General features: G+C 34.6%; 1 protein-coding gene across 1 annotated transcript; it reads right to left on the bottom strand.

The window, feature by feature from the left end:
- Positions 1–11,886: 11,886 nt before the first annotated feature.
- LOC137935360 (geraniol 8-hydroxylase-like) lies at positions 11,887–13,510 on the bottom strand. The gene is made up of 2 exons (XM_068780021.1): positions 12,635–13,510; positions 11,887–12,492 (listed from the first exon to the last, which is right to left on the bottom strand). Exons 1-2 carry the CDS (start codon positions 13,508–13,510, stop codon positions 11,887–11,889), a joined length of 1,482 nt encoding a protein of 493 aa, XP_068636122.1.
- Positions 13,511–19,001: the final 5,491 nt, after the last annotated feature.

Genomic DNA, 19,001 nt, shown 5'->3' with positions numbered 1-19,001 from the left:
GTTTTAGTTACGTTAGTCTTCTATTTATGTTGAGTTATTTAATTATGCTAGAACTTATCTTTAAGGGTTAGAATTTGGGTGTAATCGGGACAAAGGTAGTTTAATTGTAATTGGACTCTACTACTTTCCTCTATATAAATAGGGGTTTATGTACTTTGATTAAATCAATTCAATGAAGTATTTCTCTTTTCCATAAATTCAACATGGTATCATAGAAGGTTCTATGAGTTGACTTGGTCAACCCATAGAGATAATGAGATAATTTTCTGATCTATTATCTATAGCAGTTTAGGTTCATATTTATCTTTTTTCTATCTATAAAGTCCCTATACGTTTACTTTGCATTTTTACCTCTATATTGATATTTTTATATTGCATATTATATATCGACAAAAATATATTCGAGTATACTTTTCAATGCAAAATGAATTTTGGAAATCAGAGTTTTTTAAAAAAATAAATCATATTTTAAGCTGTAGAGGTCAGACTAAAAAAGAGGTTTGAACAACAGCAGAAAGTTTCAACTTTCGAGCTATTTTATGCTATCAAGAACAAGACTTTATATGGAAAAATATTTATCAAAAGAAAGAAATTTTGAAAACCAAGAATCCTGACTCGCAATAATAATTGTGGTAATTATTGGTGATACCTGACTCGACCCACTTATTTTCTGCCTTGGTTATACATGTTCAGGTATTGAGTTCTATACATATTTCTTCTACGACTTGGTTACATTAGTCTACTATTTGACTCAGTTCAACTCGGTTCTCTATCTCTGGTTGGATTATTATCTTGGATTATTACTCGGTTCCAACATACTATTTGTTGCAACTTCCTTATTTACTGATGGACACACTGCAGACTATTTCATGTCCTTATTACTCTTAAGGACTTTCATTATTTACCTGTTATCTACTGCTATACTATTGCAAATTTGGTACATGTTATTTGGGCATTGGCCCATTTCAGTTGCAACTATTGTGTCTCTTTGGATGAGGCATTATTATTGAAGTACTTCTCAGTTGCTAATTTTTTGGCTATCCTGATGGATGACGAAAGCCAATATGATCCGAAAATATTATCTTCCGAGTAATTATCCATTACCCCCCTTAATTGGCATTTATTACTCCTACCACTTGAGAGTTGGTGTCCTAGGTTGGGACACGATGATGGAGGAGTTTTATTAAACTTTTGAACACTGCGTATAAACCCACTACCTACAGAAGATAGGAGTGTGCCCTACCTCTAACATGGGTTATGATTGGAGTATGGAGCAATGTCATACGGCTTGGAGTGATTTTACTTTCACTTATCTTATGCCAGCTGGGCCTCATGAAAGAGATCACCAGTGTGAGGGGGAGTGTTGGAAGATATGGAGGACTGCCATTTTATACGAGAAGATCCTATATACCATTTGCAACAAGTTGGGAGTTCATAATGTTCTCTCACCCCCAACTCGAGGGGGAGTGTTGGAAGATGGGCCCAAGGTCATAAGATATGGACCCCCCATGATCACACAAGCTGGAGGGACCCACCATGATCACATGAGGTGGCATGATGAGTCTTACACAATAAGAAGTCTTACAAAGCCAAAATTATTATGGAAGTAGGTCTCACATAATAGTTTCAGTTTAAATGTGTTTTAGTTATGTTAGTCTTTTATTTATGTTGAGTTATTTAATGATGTTGACTTATCTTTAAGTGTTAGAGTTTGAGAGTAATTGGGACAAGGATAGTTTAATTGTAATTGGACTCTACTACTTTCCTCTATATAAATAGGGGTTCATGTACTCTGATTAAATCAAGTCAATGAAGTATTTCTCTTTTCCATAAATTCAACAAATATTGGAATGTAAGAATGATATTCTTCCTTCAATCTATGGATATGAACATATGGCGTGTAACCAAGAATGACCTTTTTGCACCTCAAAAGGTTGAGAATGGCATTTCAGCTACAAAAGAATTAAATGAGCTTAATAGGAAAGACAAAGAGCTGCTCGAAATAAACTCTAAGGTAATTAACCTTTTGTTATGTGCCTTAGGACCCAATGAGTTCAATAGGGTTTCCACATGCAAAAATTGCTAAGAAAATTTGAGAAAAATTAGAGGTTACACATGAGAGACCCATTAGAGTCAAGGACTCTAGAATTATTTTATTGATAGCCCAATATGACAAGTTCAAAATGAAGACGAGTGAATCAATTGCTGAGATGAAATCTAGGTTCACTCATAGAATCAATGAGATGAATATCTTAGGAGAAGAGATCTCCTTATATAAGCAAAAAAAAATGGCTTTTCAAGGCTTTTCCAAAGTCATGGGACATGAGGAAGACCTCCATTCGTGAGAATGTGAATTTTAGAACAATGAGCTTGGAAGAGTTACTAGGAATCCTTCTCGCTTATGAGATGGAACCCCAAGAAGTTGAGGAAGAGTGACCCAAAAGAAAACTATTGCTCTTAAGGCGAAAATGAGTGTTGAAAGCATCTCTAGTAAAGAAAGATCCGATGAGGTGAGTTTCATCACTAGACACATTCAAAGAATCTATAGGGGAAAGATTTTTTTTGAGAAAAGGCCGACATAGAAATGAAAATGACAAATCATTCAATAAATCTAATGTTTTTTTTTTTTTGAGTGTGGGAAACTAAGGCATAGAAGGAATGAATACCCAATCTACAAGCAAAGATCTGAAGAAGAAGAAGAAGAAGAAGGTCTTGATCTCACCATGGGATGCAATAGAAGATGAGTCTTGTCACTTGGAAGAAAAAAAAAAGCGATGTTGGACTCATGGCAATTGAAGATGATGAGTCTACTACTTCTAAAGAGGTAAGCGACTCAAACTACAAAACCAAACTTGAATTATTATTAGAAATGTACAATATAAACAAGTATAAAAAATGCAAAGCTCTATTACACAAGATTGCAAAGATCGAAGAAGAACTTAGTGTCTTGAAGGAGGCAAATGAAAATTATATAAAATACTAATCTACCTCTTGTATGAACAAGTAGAAGATGGCTAACATCAACAACTTCACTATTCAAATATTGTAAACCAAGTAACCCAAGCCAAGCAAAATATTTCAATATTTTCTTGCCTTAATTTTTAGGCAAGAATACTAAATCAAATTATTTGTATTTTTTCAAAATACCAATAAAATCCCACAAAATTCATTGAATGAGCGGAAAGTATTTTTGACTTTGACCATTTGACTGGAGTATGGAGCAATGCCTAATGACTAAGAGTAATTTTACTCTCTCTTATACAATGCTAGTTGGGTCTCTTTGAAAAGAACAAAGAGACCACCAGCTAGAGGGGCAGTGTTGGAAGATATGGTGGACTACCATTTTATACGAAAAAATCTTATAAATCATTTGCAACAAGTTGGGTGTTTATGATGTTCTCTCACCCTCAGATTGAGGTGGAGTGTTGAAAGATGGGCCCAAACCCACACATCCAAGTGTGTGGAGGATGGGCTCAAGCCACATACAAGGAGAGAGCCCACAAGCCCGCACAATGGTGTCATGATGGTAAATAAAGAGTCATCTCATAAAGATGACATTGATGTAATTAGTTTATGATTTATGTCTATTATTCACTCTTACAAGGTTGAAGGGTATTCTTGTAATATTAGTACTTTTGATATCTATAAATACAACTTAAGGGGGAGGGTTTGGACAAGTCCATTACCCTAATCTTCCTCCTCTTTTCTCCAAAATCGTCACTCTACCTCTTTCCTCCTAAAACCTTCTCTTCACAAAACTTCTTCTTCTTCTCACCCTTTTATCCTTTTCAATTGTGATTATACATCATGGAATCCTAAGTTTCAAGAAAATCCAACCCCAACTCCAATTTCTGATGATGAAGAGGGAAATACTTTCGATTCATCCTTGGGATCTCAACCTCACAACCAAAATCTTAAAGAAAACCCAAATAATCCGAATAACCAAGAAGAACCTCTTGTGGAGCCAAAGAACTACAAGTTCATGATTGATCATCTCTTAGAAAAAAATCATTGGTGACCTTCAAAGAAAAATTGCAAGTAGAAGAGAAACTAGCCCAAAAGCTTTGACAAAGCCAAAAAGGATGACTTTTGGATCATGGCCAAATCAGTTTGAAAGAAACAAAGTTTGGACTCTTGTACCTAGATCCAAAAATCAGCAAGTCATAGGAATAAAATGGGTCTTTAGGAACAAAGCAAATGAAGAAATTAAAGCAGGGAGAAACAAAGCTAGGTTAGTAGCCAAATGATATAACTAAGAAGAAGGAATCGATTTTGAAGAAACCTATGCAACTATGGCAAGACTAGAAGCAATTCAAATAATTTTAGCCTATACTTGTCACATGAAATTCAAATTGTACCAAATGGATGTAAATAGTGTATTCTTAAATTGGTACATCCAAGAGGAAGTCTATGTTGAACAACCCAAAGGTTTTGAAGACTCGAGCAAGCTTGACCATTTTTAAAAAATTGCAGGATTAAAGAAAACTCCTAGTGTGTGGTATGAAAGATTAAACAAATTCTTAGAAAAGAATGGCTATAAGAGAGGTAGTATAGATAAGACATTATTTGCTAAGAATCATAATCAAAAGTTGAATATCATTCAAATCTATGTGGATGATAGCATATTTGGTTGTCCAAACCCCTCTCAATGTGAAGAATTTGCTAGTGTAATAAAGAATGAGTCTGAAATAAGTTTAATGGGTGAACTCATATTCTTACTTGGAATTCAAGTAATGAAAAATGAAAATCACACATTTATAAATCGGTTCAAATATACTAAAGGATTGTTTAAGAGATTCAACATTGAAAATATTCAGTCAATTAGTACACCCATGAGTTCATCCTTGAAACTTGACTCGAACAACTCCAGTAGGACCATAGATAAAAAATTGGATAGAATCATGATAGGATCCCTACTCTATCTTTCAACTATTAGACCAGACATAATATTCTTGGTATGCCTATGTGCTAGATTTCAATCCGATTCTAGACTATCTCAGTGGAAAGAATTTTCCATTGTCAACTTGGGACACTCAACTTAGGTCTTTGGTACTCAAAATATTTAGCCATAGATCTAGTAGGGTGTTGACTTTGTCGATTGCAAAATTGAAAAAAAAGTACGAATTGTAGTTGTCAATTACTTAGAAATATGTTTGCCTCTTGGTTTTCCAAGAAACAATATTTGATTGCACTATCCACCACATAAGCTGAATATATTGCACGTGAAAATTATTGTACTCAACTTCTTTGGATGAAGCATCAAGTAGATGACTATGGCTTAGAGCAAAAAGAAAACTCAATTGATTGTGACAACCTGAGCACCATAAGTCTAATTAAGAAATTGGTTCACCACTCTCGATCAAAACACAGTGAAGTTAGTTGGTTCAAACCAAGGTTATCAAAATTGAATTTCTTTCCACAGAAAATCAATTAGTAGACATCTTTACAAAGCCATTGGGATTTGACCATTTCTCTGAGCTTTGAGGAAAACTAGGCATGAACAACCCACCTTGATTTACTTTGGTATAAAAGTATGAGCTTAATGGACACACTCCACCTTAGTAGTGCTAAAAGAGTGAATTGCAAAACAAAATATTATATTTTTGTCACTTTGCTTAGGTCATTGATCGATCAACTTGAATGATTGATCGATCAATCGAACTTGAATGATCAATTATTCATGGGAAAAATGTAAATTCGAAGTGACACAAATGATATTCAACCTAATTTGTTCACTATAAATCATTTCAAAACCCTATTCCAACAATTTCTCAGTGCTTTAAAGCCTAGTCTCCATTTTCCTTTCGATTTTGAGTGATTACTACTTCAATCTAAGGCTAAAAACCTCATTTTAGCCTCCCTTTCTGTCAAAATTCGTTTCCCCACTATGGTACACACAAAGGTCATTGCGAAGAAGAAAACCCCATCAAAGTAACCTGAGATCTTCGAGGATATGCCCAATTGGAGGGGACACTTCTGGATGAGGCAACAAAGGGGTAGGTATGTCTCCAACTTTGTAAATAAAATTATAGTGGAGTCGTGCAAAGTTGATATGCTTTTTTGCATGAGGGAAATATATGGTTTTGGGAGGATGTTCTCCTCCTATAAGGGGCTACTTGAACTAGATGAGCTAGTCTATCCCCTCCTCGTGAAGGTCTTCTATTCAAATCTTGAAATAGAAGAAGTGGGTCCAAACAATTTGAAGATCTCTTCCTATGTGAAGAAGACCCAAATTTCAATCCACTCTTTGGATTTGAATGACCTTCTTGGGACTATGTTCATGGGGATGACCTAGTATGTGAAGGAAAACTGACCAATTGACTTTCACCCCAAGTGCCCTCGAAACATACAAGATGCAATCATGTTAGGAGTCAATCAACAATCTAGCAGCTCCCACGAGGTCAAGAAGAAGGACCTCATGATGGCACACAAAATAATTATGGATGTTGACATTCACATTCTCAACCCAAGGAAGGAACGTATTCAAGCTTGACGACCATCGATATATTTTGGATGTAGGGGCTCACTCAAGGAATGCAACTCAATTTTGGCTATTTCATGGCTAGTTAGATGGCTCATATAGCAGCTAGTTCTAGAACAGATGGACTACCCTTCACTCAAGCCATCACTACCATCCTCCATCGGACTGGAGTTGACTTGTTAGATGTGTTAAGTTGTGGAGCCTAATCAACGCCTTATGCTGAGTCGGTACGCAGATCAACCTTCGTGGTAAGGTCACTGTGGGGGTTGGAAGAGGGGTGGAGCCCCCGAAAAGTCCACGATATATTGACTAGTTTTTCATTAAGAGTAGTTTGGAGATTTCTACTTGTAATTTGGTTACCCTAATTTTCTCTTTATATTTGGGGGCGTTGTTGTTAGGGTTTTATCATTCATCATCTGAGGAGCATCACAACTTTCACCCCAAGTGCCCTTGAAACATACAAGATGCAATCATGTTAGGAGTCGGGCAACAATCTAGCAGCTCCCACGAGGTCAAAATGAAGGACCTCATGATGGCACACAAAATAATTATGGATGTTGACATTCACATTCTCAACCCAAGGAAGGAACGTATTCAAGCTTGATGACCATCGATATATTTTGGATGTGGGGGCTCACTCAAGGAATGCAACTCAATTTTGGCTATTTCAGGGCTAGTTAGTGGCTCATATAGAAGCTAGTTCTAGAGCGGATGGACTACCCTTCACTCAAGCCATCATTGCCATCCTCCATCAGAGCGGAGTTGACTTGTTAGATGTGTTAAGTTGTTGAGCCTAATTAACGCCTTACGTTGAGTCGGTACGTAGATCAACCTTCTTGGTAAGGTCGCTGTGGGGGTTGGAAAGGGGTGGAGCCCCTCAAAGGTCCATGATATATTGACTAGTTTTTCATTAAGGGTAGTTTGGAGATTTCTACTTGTAATTCGGTTACCCTAATTTTCTCTTTAAATTTGAGGGCGTTGTTGTTAGGGTTTTATCATTCATCATCCGAGGAGCATCACAAGTCACAACTCAAGAAAGGTTAAAGGAAAAACACATGTAAGTGTGTGTGATTTCTCTTGTAAACTAGTTAATCTTTACAGCATATTATTGCAGCAGTAGAAGATAGGACATAGTCTCACTTTGAGGTGAACTTGTATAAATCTTGGTGTGTATTTTCATGTTTGCTATTTTCCCTTTCCTTCATGACTATTATTATTGCTCTCATTAGTTTGGAATTAGGGCGTTTAATTCCTAACGAGATGAAGAGACTGTGGACATTAAGAAAAGAGATGTATATTGGGGAGACAAAAGTTGGAAAGTTTGGCATTGCCAAGTGGTGAGGTCAATGGATTCAAAAGGACACAATTCAGAGAGAAGCCGCCCCCAACCAGTTGCATCCGGAGATGAGTTGAGTCCAAAGCCTCAATTAGATTAGTCTGAATTAGAAAAGAGGAGACAAACTGAAAAAGGCACATCGTCATCCATTGACCGTCTCTCAACACTTGAAGAAGCAATGGATGACATGCGGGAGACTAATGTTTTAAAGAGCAGTTATGGAAGAGTCTTACATGACTCTCACGATATGAAGTCTCATAGAGTTAGAATTAATATGGTGGAGTCTTACAAGCGTCTCACATGAGGAGGTCTCATAGAAGAGTCTTAGTTCAAAGTGTTTTAGTAATGTTAATCTTCCATTTATGTTCAATTGATAAATTATTCTAGGAATTATCTTTCAGTGTTTAACTTTGGGTGTAACTGGGATAAGGGTAGTTTAATTGTAAATGGATTCTACTTGTTTCTTCTATTTTAAATAAAGGCTCATTGTACTCAAATTAAAACAAGTTAGTGAAATATTTCTTTTTTCTAGAAAGTCCACATCGTATCAGAGCGGGTTCTATGAGTTGAGTCGATCAACCCACAAAGATAATGTGATCCTTTTTTAGATCTATCATTTGTAGTAGTTTAGGTTCGTATTCTATTTTTTTCTTTCTTTCTTGTCTCAATACCCGTTTGTTTTCATGGTGTTCGCACCTCCATACTCAATTTTTCTTATTTTAAATTATATATTGATGGAAAGATTTTAGAGTCTACCAACACAAAATGAATTTTGATAATCTGAGGTTTGTACAAAGGTAATTTGATATTTGAAAGCCGTAAAGGTAAGACTACAAGAGACGTTCGAGCAACGACAGAAAGTTTCAAAATTTTAGGCATTTTATGACATCAATAATGATAATTATATATCAAAGATATATCTGTAAGTATATTTTCTTAAGTATTAAAAAATTCACAATTCGAGTTTTCTAGAAGGAGATTTCAGAAGCGTCAATGGTCATGCTGGCAAAAGAAGAAAGAGCACTCAGTTCAGCCAGATTACAAAGTTAGAAATTTATCATATTCTTTCTAAAAAAATAAATATATTTTCTAAAAAAAATTATACTTCAATGAAGGGTATCAAGGTCTAGTTTCATAAGGATAAAATTTCATGTCAATCTGATCTATATGTAAGGAGATATTTGTATTGGAGTTGGCAACCATCAAGTTATAGAATGAATATAATAAATAAGTCATAAGAGATTCAATAATAATTTTTTTATGTCAAATTATGTATTAAATTAAATTTATTTGATTCTAGTTTCTTAAGAAACAAACAATTTGAGATTCTAATCTATATTGTGGAAGATATTGATATCAGAATTACTAAAGATTAGTTATGCCAAAAATCTCCCATTTTTCCTATTTTCTCTCCTATTATCTCTCCATACATTGGTGAGAATTGAGTTTCCTTGTTTTTAGCCAAATTTTTCTTCCATGATATACTCATTCAAGGTATGCAAAATTTTCCTGCTTCCATGTTGTTTTTCAACTTTTGCGTTTTTGTCACTTGGTTGTGTATCTTACACATCATCAACTACGAAAAATTGTGGTCACCCAAAAAAAATTGTACTTGGTCAAATTTATTAAGTTTTACTATTATAGTCTCTCCTAGTTTTTTTTTTTTTTAAAAGATCATTTTCTAGATTCGTTTGGAAGTATAAATGTGGCATAGTCGCCTACATTCGGTTAAAGTTGTTTTCCTCTAGTTTTTCTTCAGGTTTTTTTCTTGCATTTTTATCACTTCAAAGCAATGCCTAGACCCACTACCTAAAAATTAAATGAATGTACCCAAGATTCAGCTTGACTCAAGTATTTTTGTTTTCACCCTAGACATGATTTTTGTTTGAACTATCTTTAAAAAGTGAGTAGTCTCTTTATTAAGCCCTAACGTTGGGCCATTTTTCCGCCTTTCAAATTGAGCGGTGTGTGTTGCAGACTATGACTATTTTAACTAGTGCATGAAGTTTTGTCTTATGGCTAGGAGTCATTTTTTTTTCTCCCACATTGTGTTTCTTCCAAGTTGGGTCTATTTGTCCTTTTCTTCCTCAACTTGAGAGGGAGAAGTAGAAAAAAAGTACAAGAAAGAGGTATTGTGTTTCACATTTTGTGGTAATTTTTATGTGACCAAAATATTCAAGAAAGGCGAAAAACAAATTATGAAGATTTAACATCTATGATGTTGGAAGATGTTATAATGTGGGATCCACCATGAGAACGTGAGATGACATGATGAGTCATCACACGAGCTGGAGTGAGTTAGAAGATTTGAAGACCAAGTGGGACCCATAAAGATAACCACGAGCTGGTATCTTTATCACTTGAGTTGGAAGATCAAGTGGGACCCACAATGATAACCACGAGCTGGCATCTTGTACTTGTTAGGGACTTCAACATAAATAGGTCCTACAATGAGAGCTTAAATGCACCTACTAGCACAAATGCATCAAAATAATCCTTTTCAGAATTCATAACAAAACAACAAGCATGTTGACGTACTTGTTGCAGAGCCTCCTTTACATGGACTAATCTAAGGTAAAACTCACATTAACAAAAATTAATTGATTATTGGCCCTCAATCTTGGTTGTATCACTTTCCTCTAGGAGCTAGAAGAATGCCGTCGAGACCAACTTTAGACCATTCACCCATCCTCTTTGAAAGGAAATCACAGTCATGGGGCCTCCTTCCCGTTAGATTTGAGGAGATGTGATTACTGATATTACATACTATTATTCATTGGGAATGATGGAAAGAAAATCAGCCAAGAGGCTCCATAGGTCTGAAGCTTGCCAAGAAGAAAGAAATATGTAAATGAAAGATAAAAAAATGGTGTTGAAGCAAGTTAGGAACTATTGCAAAAAAAAAAGAAAACATTATTACAATAGATCCAAAAATATGATGTACGTGAATCTTTGATCATATAGAGTTGTTACTGAGAGATACACGGAAAGAAGAATTTGGAAAACACAATCTCACAAGAAAGAGTTTAATGGAAATAGAGATGTACAAATATTACCTTTAATGTCTTTTTTGTTCCGTCGACAATAGAAAATGTCGGTAAAAACTAGTTGATTGAAGAGGCTAAGAAATAGGGTAAAAACGAGAAGACATTCGGTGATGGTGAAGAACATGTGATGACTCTGTTGAAATATGACTTCCTACGATAGAGTTCAAGAAGACACAGTTATAAAGACGTGAAAAGTGGATGGGAGACTCAGAGAGGAAGAGGATGGCTGAAGTTTGGAGGAGAGTGGATCTTATAGGATCTTTATAACATGAATTTCTCAATAAAAACATAAATGAAACTCATGAACATACCTCTTTACATGGCATCAATTTCCAGAATGTGGCGTCTATCGTCTCCGATGAACAGAGTGAACGGCGTTGTCTCGTCTATCACAGAGGCCCGTCGATGGCAACGTTCAGGCATGCCTCTGCTAGACTAGACCCCCTCTTATAGCCTCATCTCCATCAAATGAGACCACTAAACCAACAGGAAACTGTAAAGTTGTAACCGACGACTACCTTTAATGAAAAATACCAACCGATGACGACAAGTCAGAGAAGATGACGGGTCACTTACCGAACCGTCAAAAATATCTAACCTTTTATGAAAACTCCTCAATGTCCATGAAGGACTGAAGTCGAATACATTTAAGTTACTGAGCCAGTTTGTGAGCTTGTGAACCGAACTAAGGCTTGGGCGATCTTGGCTCATATAACTAAATGAAGGGAATTCTGATCTCAAATTTGATTTAACATCGGAACGATTCAATTCGAATTGAACCGAGCCCGGAGCTCCACTAGTGACCACGAAAGCAAAAGGCTGCCGTACGGTTTCTCTTTCCTCTCGGCAAGTTTCACGTGTTATACATATCACTGTCCTGTTTATAGTCTCGAACGCTGTTCGTCTATTTTGCTATGCTCTTTGTTCTTTAATAAATAATAGATGGAGTTAAAAAAAGAAAAAGAAAAGAAAAAAAGCGTGTCAAGTATCCGTTTTTCCCAATAAATTGGATAAAATTACATTCAGCGCTCAACGGGAACAGCAAGAAGAGGCACTGCTTTCCTCAACGTGACCCCAAACTTGTCTGTCATGTCCATCTTCTCCGGTGTTACTGCGACTGGCAGATTCCAGTCAAAGGAATGCACAAGTGAAGCTACCATCAAGTGCACCACCCTCACTGCAAGAGGCCATCCTGGGCACATCCGGCGACTCGCCCCGAAAGGGATGAAACCAAAATCCGTTCCTCTATAGTCCACCTCCGACTCCATGAACCTTTCCGGCATAAACGAAGTCGCATCATTCCATTGAGATCCATCCCTTGCGATGGCCCAAGCATTAACCAGCACCTGGGTATTCCTTGGAATAAAGTACCCACAGACCTCAGTGTCGGTCTCCGCACGGTGAGGAAGGAGAAGAGGGGTAACCGGATGCAGCCGCATGGTCTCCTTTACCACTGCTTGTAGGTACCCAAGTCGGGAGATATCCGATCGTTCGACTGCGCGACCGGACTCCACAGCCTGCCGTAGTTCCTCCTGCACTTTTGCCATAATCCAGGTGTTTCGCATCAGCTCAGCCATTACCCACTCTACCGTGTTTGCGCTGGTGTCTCCTCCAGCAATAAACAAGTCCTAATCACCACAGAGTTCCAAATCTTCAAATTCCAGAAAATTAATGGGGTTTTACGATTATCACCATAATTAACACTATGCTTGATGGCAGCGAGAAGCAGCAATGATTTAAAAAAAAAAAAAGAAACAAAACATGTACTACCGAGATTAAAATTTTGACGCAAAGACGGTCGAACTCGGAGCCCTGTTCCTGGCTGTGATCGAGAAGGATGTCTAAGAAATCGTTCTTCCTCGACAAACCCAGCGATCTACTTTGCAATCTTTGGTCGATCAAGTCGTCTATTATCAGCTGATGATAGTCGTAGGCCACCTTGATATGGCGCCTTATGCCTTGCAAATCAAATGACTTCAGAAAAGGGAAAAAATCGGACAAGTTCGGTTTCCCTGCATCCTCCATGATCCTCACCATCATGTCCTTGAATTGTTGGGCGCCGTCGGACTTGTAATCCACCAAATCAACGGAGAAGACAACGTTGGATATTGCGTTAAGCATGGTACTGAAAGCCAAATGGCCAATATCAACGGCTTGCCCAGTCGGGGAAAGCTCTCGAACGTAGTCAACCATCTCGGTCATCTTCTGGTTCAGGATGGTTTCCAGCGCGTCAAGCCTGGTTGCGGTGAAGATCTGGGCGTTAAATATTTTACGGCGACTGCGCCACTGCGCGTTCGGAGGAACCCATGCGGAGGAAAGCTCGTAATGTGCTCCTGCGGTGACGGCATCGGGAACTGTTCGACCGGCGAAGGACTGGCCGTTCTTCTGCAGTATCTCTTTAGCCATTTCTGGGGAAGAAGCAACGACGGTAGTGACAAAGCCAAGCTGCAGGGTCATGAGGGGGCCGTGGGACTTGGCTAGGGCAGCCAAGGATTCATGTGGCCTGTCCATTACCAGAAACAGATTCCCGACGATGGGCAATCCGAAGGGGCCGGGTGGTAGCTTTCTGCGGCGAAATGCTTGGAGGATGGCATGGACGGTGATCAAGAACAGTGAAACGCAAAGGAAGACGATCCCGCTCTCCATGAATGCTGTTCGAGTCAACTCTCTGGTTCAGATTCCCTCTCAATTCCTACACCAGCAGATTACCGTCTAAGTTAACATTGATTGAGACCTCAGCAAAATTGTTTGCAGCTAGAACCTGCCCTATCACGAAGATTGAAGAGACGTCTTGCGAACTAGACAGAAAAGAGAACAAAATCGGGAAGAGATGAAACCTTTTGACTTCCCAGAAAAGCTGAGCAGCAGAAAAATTGTTAGAAAATGTAAAAGAATATTAAAAAAAGTCCCTTATTATGTTCTTGGCGGTGGATCCAGGCCTTGAGATTAAGTTTTTTTTTTTTCTTTTCTCGTTTTTCTTCTGCAGGCTGAATACATCAGGTCATTGTCTACAATTAGTTTTCTTATATATGGAAACACACTTTCACAAGTTTCATACGTAGGAAAAATTAAACCATGATACATGGGATAAGAAAAAAATTAAAGAATAAAAAACTAAAAATAAAACCAATAAATTGAAATCTAGTCATCTTATTGGTTTTTTGCTCTAATCATCTTATTTCTTGTAATACGCATGTTTTGTGTACATCAAGCTGTAAATCATACCCTCCCTTTTGTGATATTGCTCTAATCATGCTCCCTTTTATCAAATTATAAATCATACTTCTTTAATCAGCCTTATGACCACAAGAGTTGGAGAGTGTTATCCAAGCTTTAGCCATGCACGTATATTCATTGTGCTAATTGAGAGAAAAATTTAATCATCAAAATATTAAAATATTACTAATTTTCTTTTCTTTTATATTTTCCAAGTGACTCCAAACAAGAGAAACTATATTTGTCTTCCATTTTCTCTCTCATTTTCCTTGGGTATCCAAATAAGAGAGAGAAAAAACCTCTATTCTTTTCTTTTATTTTCTCTTTATTTTTCTCCTCTCTTCCTTTTTTTTTTTTCTCTCCACTTTCTCTGCTCCAAACACTGCCTAATTGTTTGAGATTTCAAATAAATGCTCAGTTGATATTATAAAATTTGGTGGCCTATTTATAAAATTCCCAACCTAACTAGATGTTATCTGCCATTTTTCAAAAAAAATGACAAATATGTTGGTTGATCACGGGAAAGGTATAATCGATCAATCGTGTTTAATAGCTATATTTGTTTTGGTTCCCTAGACTTGTTATTTGATCATAGTATTGATCAACATGTTTTCATACTTCCAGAAATTTTGATTGATAAATCAACCCTATTCAATTGATCAATCATGTTTTATGGCGCTGGCTATGCGGAATTTTGGATGATCTATTATGCTATAAAGTATGATCAATCATGCATTATAACCTTATCTAGTAGGGATTCTATATGATTGATCATACCAATCTGGATGATCAATCATTTTTTATATTGCTAGCCAGTTTGCATTTTGGACTATCGATCAATTTCAATGTGATGATTGATTATCTCAGTTACCAGTTTTTTTAAATGGCTTTTAATTATGATGAAAATTGTTTTTAGAGATTGTAGCAAGTTTAAAATATGGTTCTTCATACACGGCTAGAGTTCTTGAAAATAATCTCATTGACTTGACTCTAGTCTTCAAGTCTTCAATCTTCTTGTAGGTGTTTCTTCAAGATGACTTGACACTTCTTGTGGCTTGAGGTCTTATAATGAATTTGTTGATTATTTTGCAAAGACCGTGAATATATGTCTCTTGAAGTAATTGCATATGAAATGTTTAATTTACAATCATTAGCACATTACGTTAAGTTTTGTTATCATCAAAATATGGATGAGGATCAACCTAGATAAACAAAACACCCTTAAATTGAAATATTTTGTGATACTTCTTCCCATGAGACTCCTATAAGAGTCTTTCATATTAATTCTTCTTCTACGAGATTCCTTACGATAAGAGTTACATAAGACCCATCTATATTTGTTCTTCAACATTATATGTTGATTCTAAATTCTTTACCATTTTATATTTTTATATTTATTTAAGGATTCAAATTATATTAAATAATATAATATTTGAAAGTGTAATTTATAATTATTAAATTGATTAAAATAATAAAATATATTAAGCTTTCAAATTCATGTTACCTAATTTAGAGATTTTTTTATAAACCTATAATTATCCATTACTTAACTTATATTTGAAACTATTATGTCTTAGTAATTTAAACATTTAAAGTAAGAAAAAAATAATGAATTAATATCTAAATTATCATTAAATTTAAAACTTGAATTATAAGTTTTAACTTATTTAATTCATAACTTAAAGCCTCAAAATATCACGTATTCGTTACAATCATAATTAAATATAAAATAAATACTTATTACAGTTCCATATGCTTACTATTTGTATAATATTTACTCGGAGTAGCTAATATTTGAATGAATCCCCACTTCTCTCTCAACTACATTTCAAAAAGTTATTTTATTAATAAATTTATTATGTTATTTCATAAAATTACACTAACAAAAAAGTGTATTATGTTACACTTTCTATAGGACACTTATAATGAAAGTATGTTATCTAGGGGAAGCAGATCACCTTACAATTCTATTAGTAGTACCTTTACTTTTTTTTTTTTTTTTTTCTGATTAGTTGGTGTGAATGTAGTTATGAATTTTACATTGTATTGGGTGGAATTTACCCAATTTAGTTACATAAGGAGCTAAAATCTTAAAAGATAGTTTATTAAAAAAATTAGGTCATTTCATAATAAGCCTTCTTAGATTAGATATTGAAGTGTAGTCAATTAGATGACGTAATTATGAATACAAATCCGTATCTCGCATCTAACGAATAAATGAAGTAGCATTGTTACTAGATTTTTTAATATTAAATTAACAATAGTAAATCACTCTATTTAAATTTTTTTTTATTTATCACATTGTTTGGAAACTCAAAAATCAAAATCGGAAGGAATAACCTAAAAATAAACTCGGGTAACTTGGATCGGTAATGGGAACAACTTTTGCAAAATTTGTCTCAGTAGTATAGTTAAAATATCTATATAAATATAAAACCGCGTATATATACCAGTTTTGTGCCATATGTAATTGAATTCTATGTAAAAATAATGTATATATATACCACATTAAGTCGTGGGATTAGCCTCTTTTACAAACTAATCCAATAAAGAAGAATTGTACTAAATCCATACCATCCGATGGGGGAGGAAAGAAAGCTCATAAACCCACAAATTGACTTATAGATTGCCTAGATGGTACACTAAAAATCCTTATATAAGGTGTCAATTGAAAATCTGGATCATTTGATCATAAGCCTAGAATTCTTCCTCTTTGTTGCTGACGTTTGGGTTTAGAGGGAACCACAGAGTTTATACCTCCAAGAGGAAGGCACCAAAGGAATCCTCTCACTCCAAAGAACATTTTTACGACCAATTATTGTTTGGTTTTTGGCGTTTTTAGAGGTTTTTTGTCACCATTTTCTGCTATTTCTAGCTATAAATCACTTTTTTCAGTCTATTATCTTCCTTAATTCGACCTCTTCCCAATCACCTATGCAGCTTTGCTTTTGATTCCCTAGTTTAACTCGGATGAGTCACCGAGTTAAGAGTGAAACTTGGACTCTCCCGAGTTTTGTACTTCAACCGGTTTCTAGAGAAACTCCATCGAGTTCAAAGTCAACTTGACAAGTTTCCAATTATGATTTCTGAATATCTTTTACTAAAATACTAAGATAGTTTTAGGTCTTTACCCAATTTTTAAAACTTAATTAGATAAACGATGAACTTTTGAACTTATTTAGAAAAATAACCAACTTTGACTGATCAACTACACATGTGTACAATCAAAAGTGACACATAGGTTCTGACCGTTAACGTGTCGCCACATCATCATGCCACATCAGTACTCAATGAGTCAAACTGACATGTCATTTTGAAGACTTGTCATCATCCATGTAAGATGCCACATCATTAAATGACATTGAAACCCTGAGTTTAAAATATTACATGGCAAACTACGTCATCATCCATGTAGTACCCTTTATCATTGATTTAAAATATTTATCAATTAAAAAAGTTATTCAAAAAAAATATTTTTGAATTCAAAAATCAAAGTTATCGATACACTTTTTATTATCTTTTATTTAAAATAAAAAATCCAAAAATATTAATTAATTAAAATTCTTACTCTTTCCTTTTTAATACCATTTATTATCGATTTAAATAATTTATTAATTGAAACAATTATGAAAATTTTAAATTAGAGTTTAAAAATAAAATTTATAGGTACACATTTTATTAATTTATATTTAAAATAATATAAAATAAAATAAGATTACTAATTAATTAAAATTTTTAATTTTACCTATTAAAATTTTATTATTGATTTAAAATATTTATTAATTGAACAAAATTTGAAAATTTTATTTTAGAGTTTTAAAGTCAAATTTATCAGTTCACTTTTTATTACCTATTTAACACATTTTATTATCGATTTAAAATATTTATTAATTGAGAAAATTATTCAAAAAATTTACTTTAGAGTTTAAAAATCAAATTTATTGATACACATTTTGTTACCTTATATTTAAAATAATAGAGTATAAAATTAATATATTAATTAATTAAAAAATCTTACTCTTACCTATTTAATACATGTTATTGTTGATTTTAATTTTTATTAATTAAAAAAATATTTGAAAATTTTAATTTTGAGTTTAAAAATCAAATTTATTGATACACATTTTATTACCATATATTTATAATAAAAATTTAAAATTCGTATATTAATTTATTAAAAAATCTTACTCTTACCAATTAAACACCTTTTATTATTGATTTAAAATATTTATTAATTAAAAAATATTAGAAAATTTTACTATAGAGTTTATAGTTGAGTACTTAGTATTTTTAAAATTTAGAGTTGAGTACTATACTTAGAGCTCTATTGGATAATAAGTTAATCAGTAATCAAATGAAATCATACTATGTTGATGTCAAAGCTGGAGCACCAGAGGTGAGACAAGTAGAAAACATCAACAATAATCAATTACCAACAACATTCTCATTAACGGTGTTTGGATAGCAAGGGTTTATATTGAAACATTAAACATGAATATATCAATAGTTTCTATCAGTTGTAATACTTTACAAGCCTAAAGTTGAATGACTTCACTAAAAGGCAACAAGATAACCTCTCCCAAAACAGATTGACACCAGTGATAAGATAGTGAAGCTCCAACCAAAATCCCCTCTACCTATCACAGTGAGTACTGCACAAGGAGAAAATCCATCTTACCTTCCCAACAGAACTTCTACTTCGATCTCTGCCTCATCTTTTGGCTTTTTCTCTTGAGTCTCCTCATACACTTCTTCTTCCACTACAAAATGCAACAAAGAACTCATCAGAAAAGTATAGTTGACCAGAGACTTAGTCACAAAATGATAAAACCAATAATTACATGTACCCAAAGATGTAAAAAATAATAAATATAGTTTTTTTTCATTCAATTTAGGTCAACATATAGGGATCAGTAGAATG

Source organism: Aristolochia californica, unplaced genomic scaffold (genome assembly GCF_029961685.1).
Source record: "Aristolochia californica isolate CCGP_79_NKW_82.1479 unplaced genomic scaffold, dmAriCali1.0.hap1 SCAF_6, whole genome shotgun sequence".
In the NCBI taxonomy this organism is placed as follows: domain Eukaryota; kingdom Viridiplantae; phylum Streptophyta; class Magnoliopsida; order Piperales; family Aristolochiaceae; genus Aristolochia; species Aristolochia californica.
The sequence above is the reverse complement of the archived record's forward strand: the minus strand, read 5'-3'. Positions and strand labels throughout refer to the sequence as shown.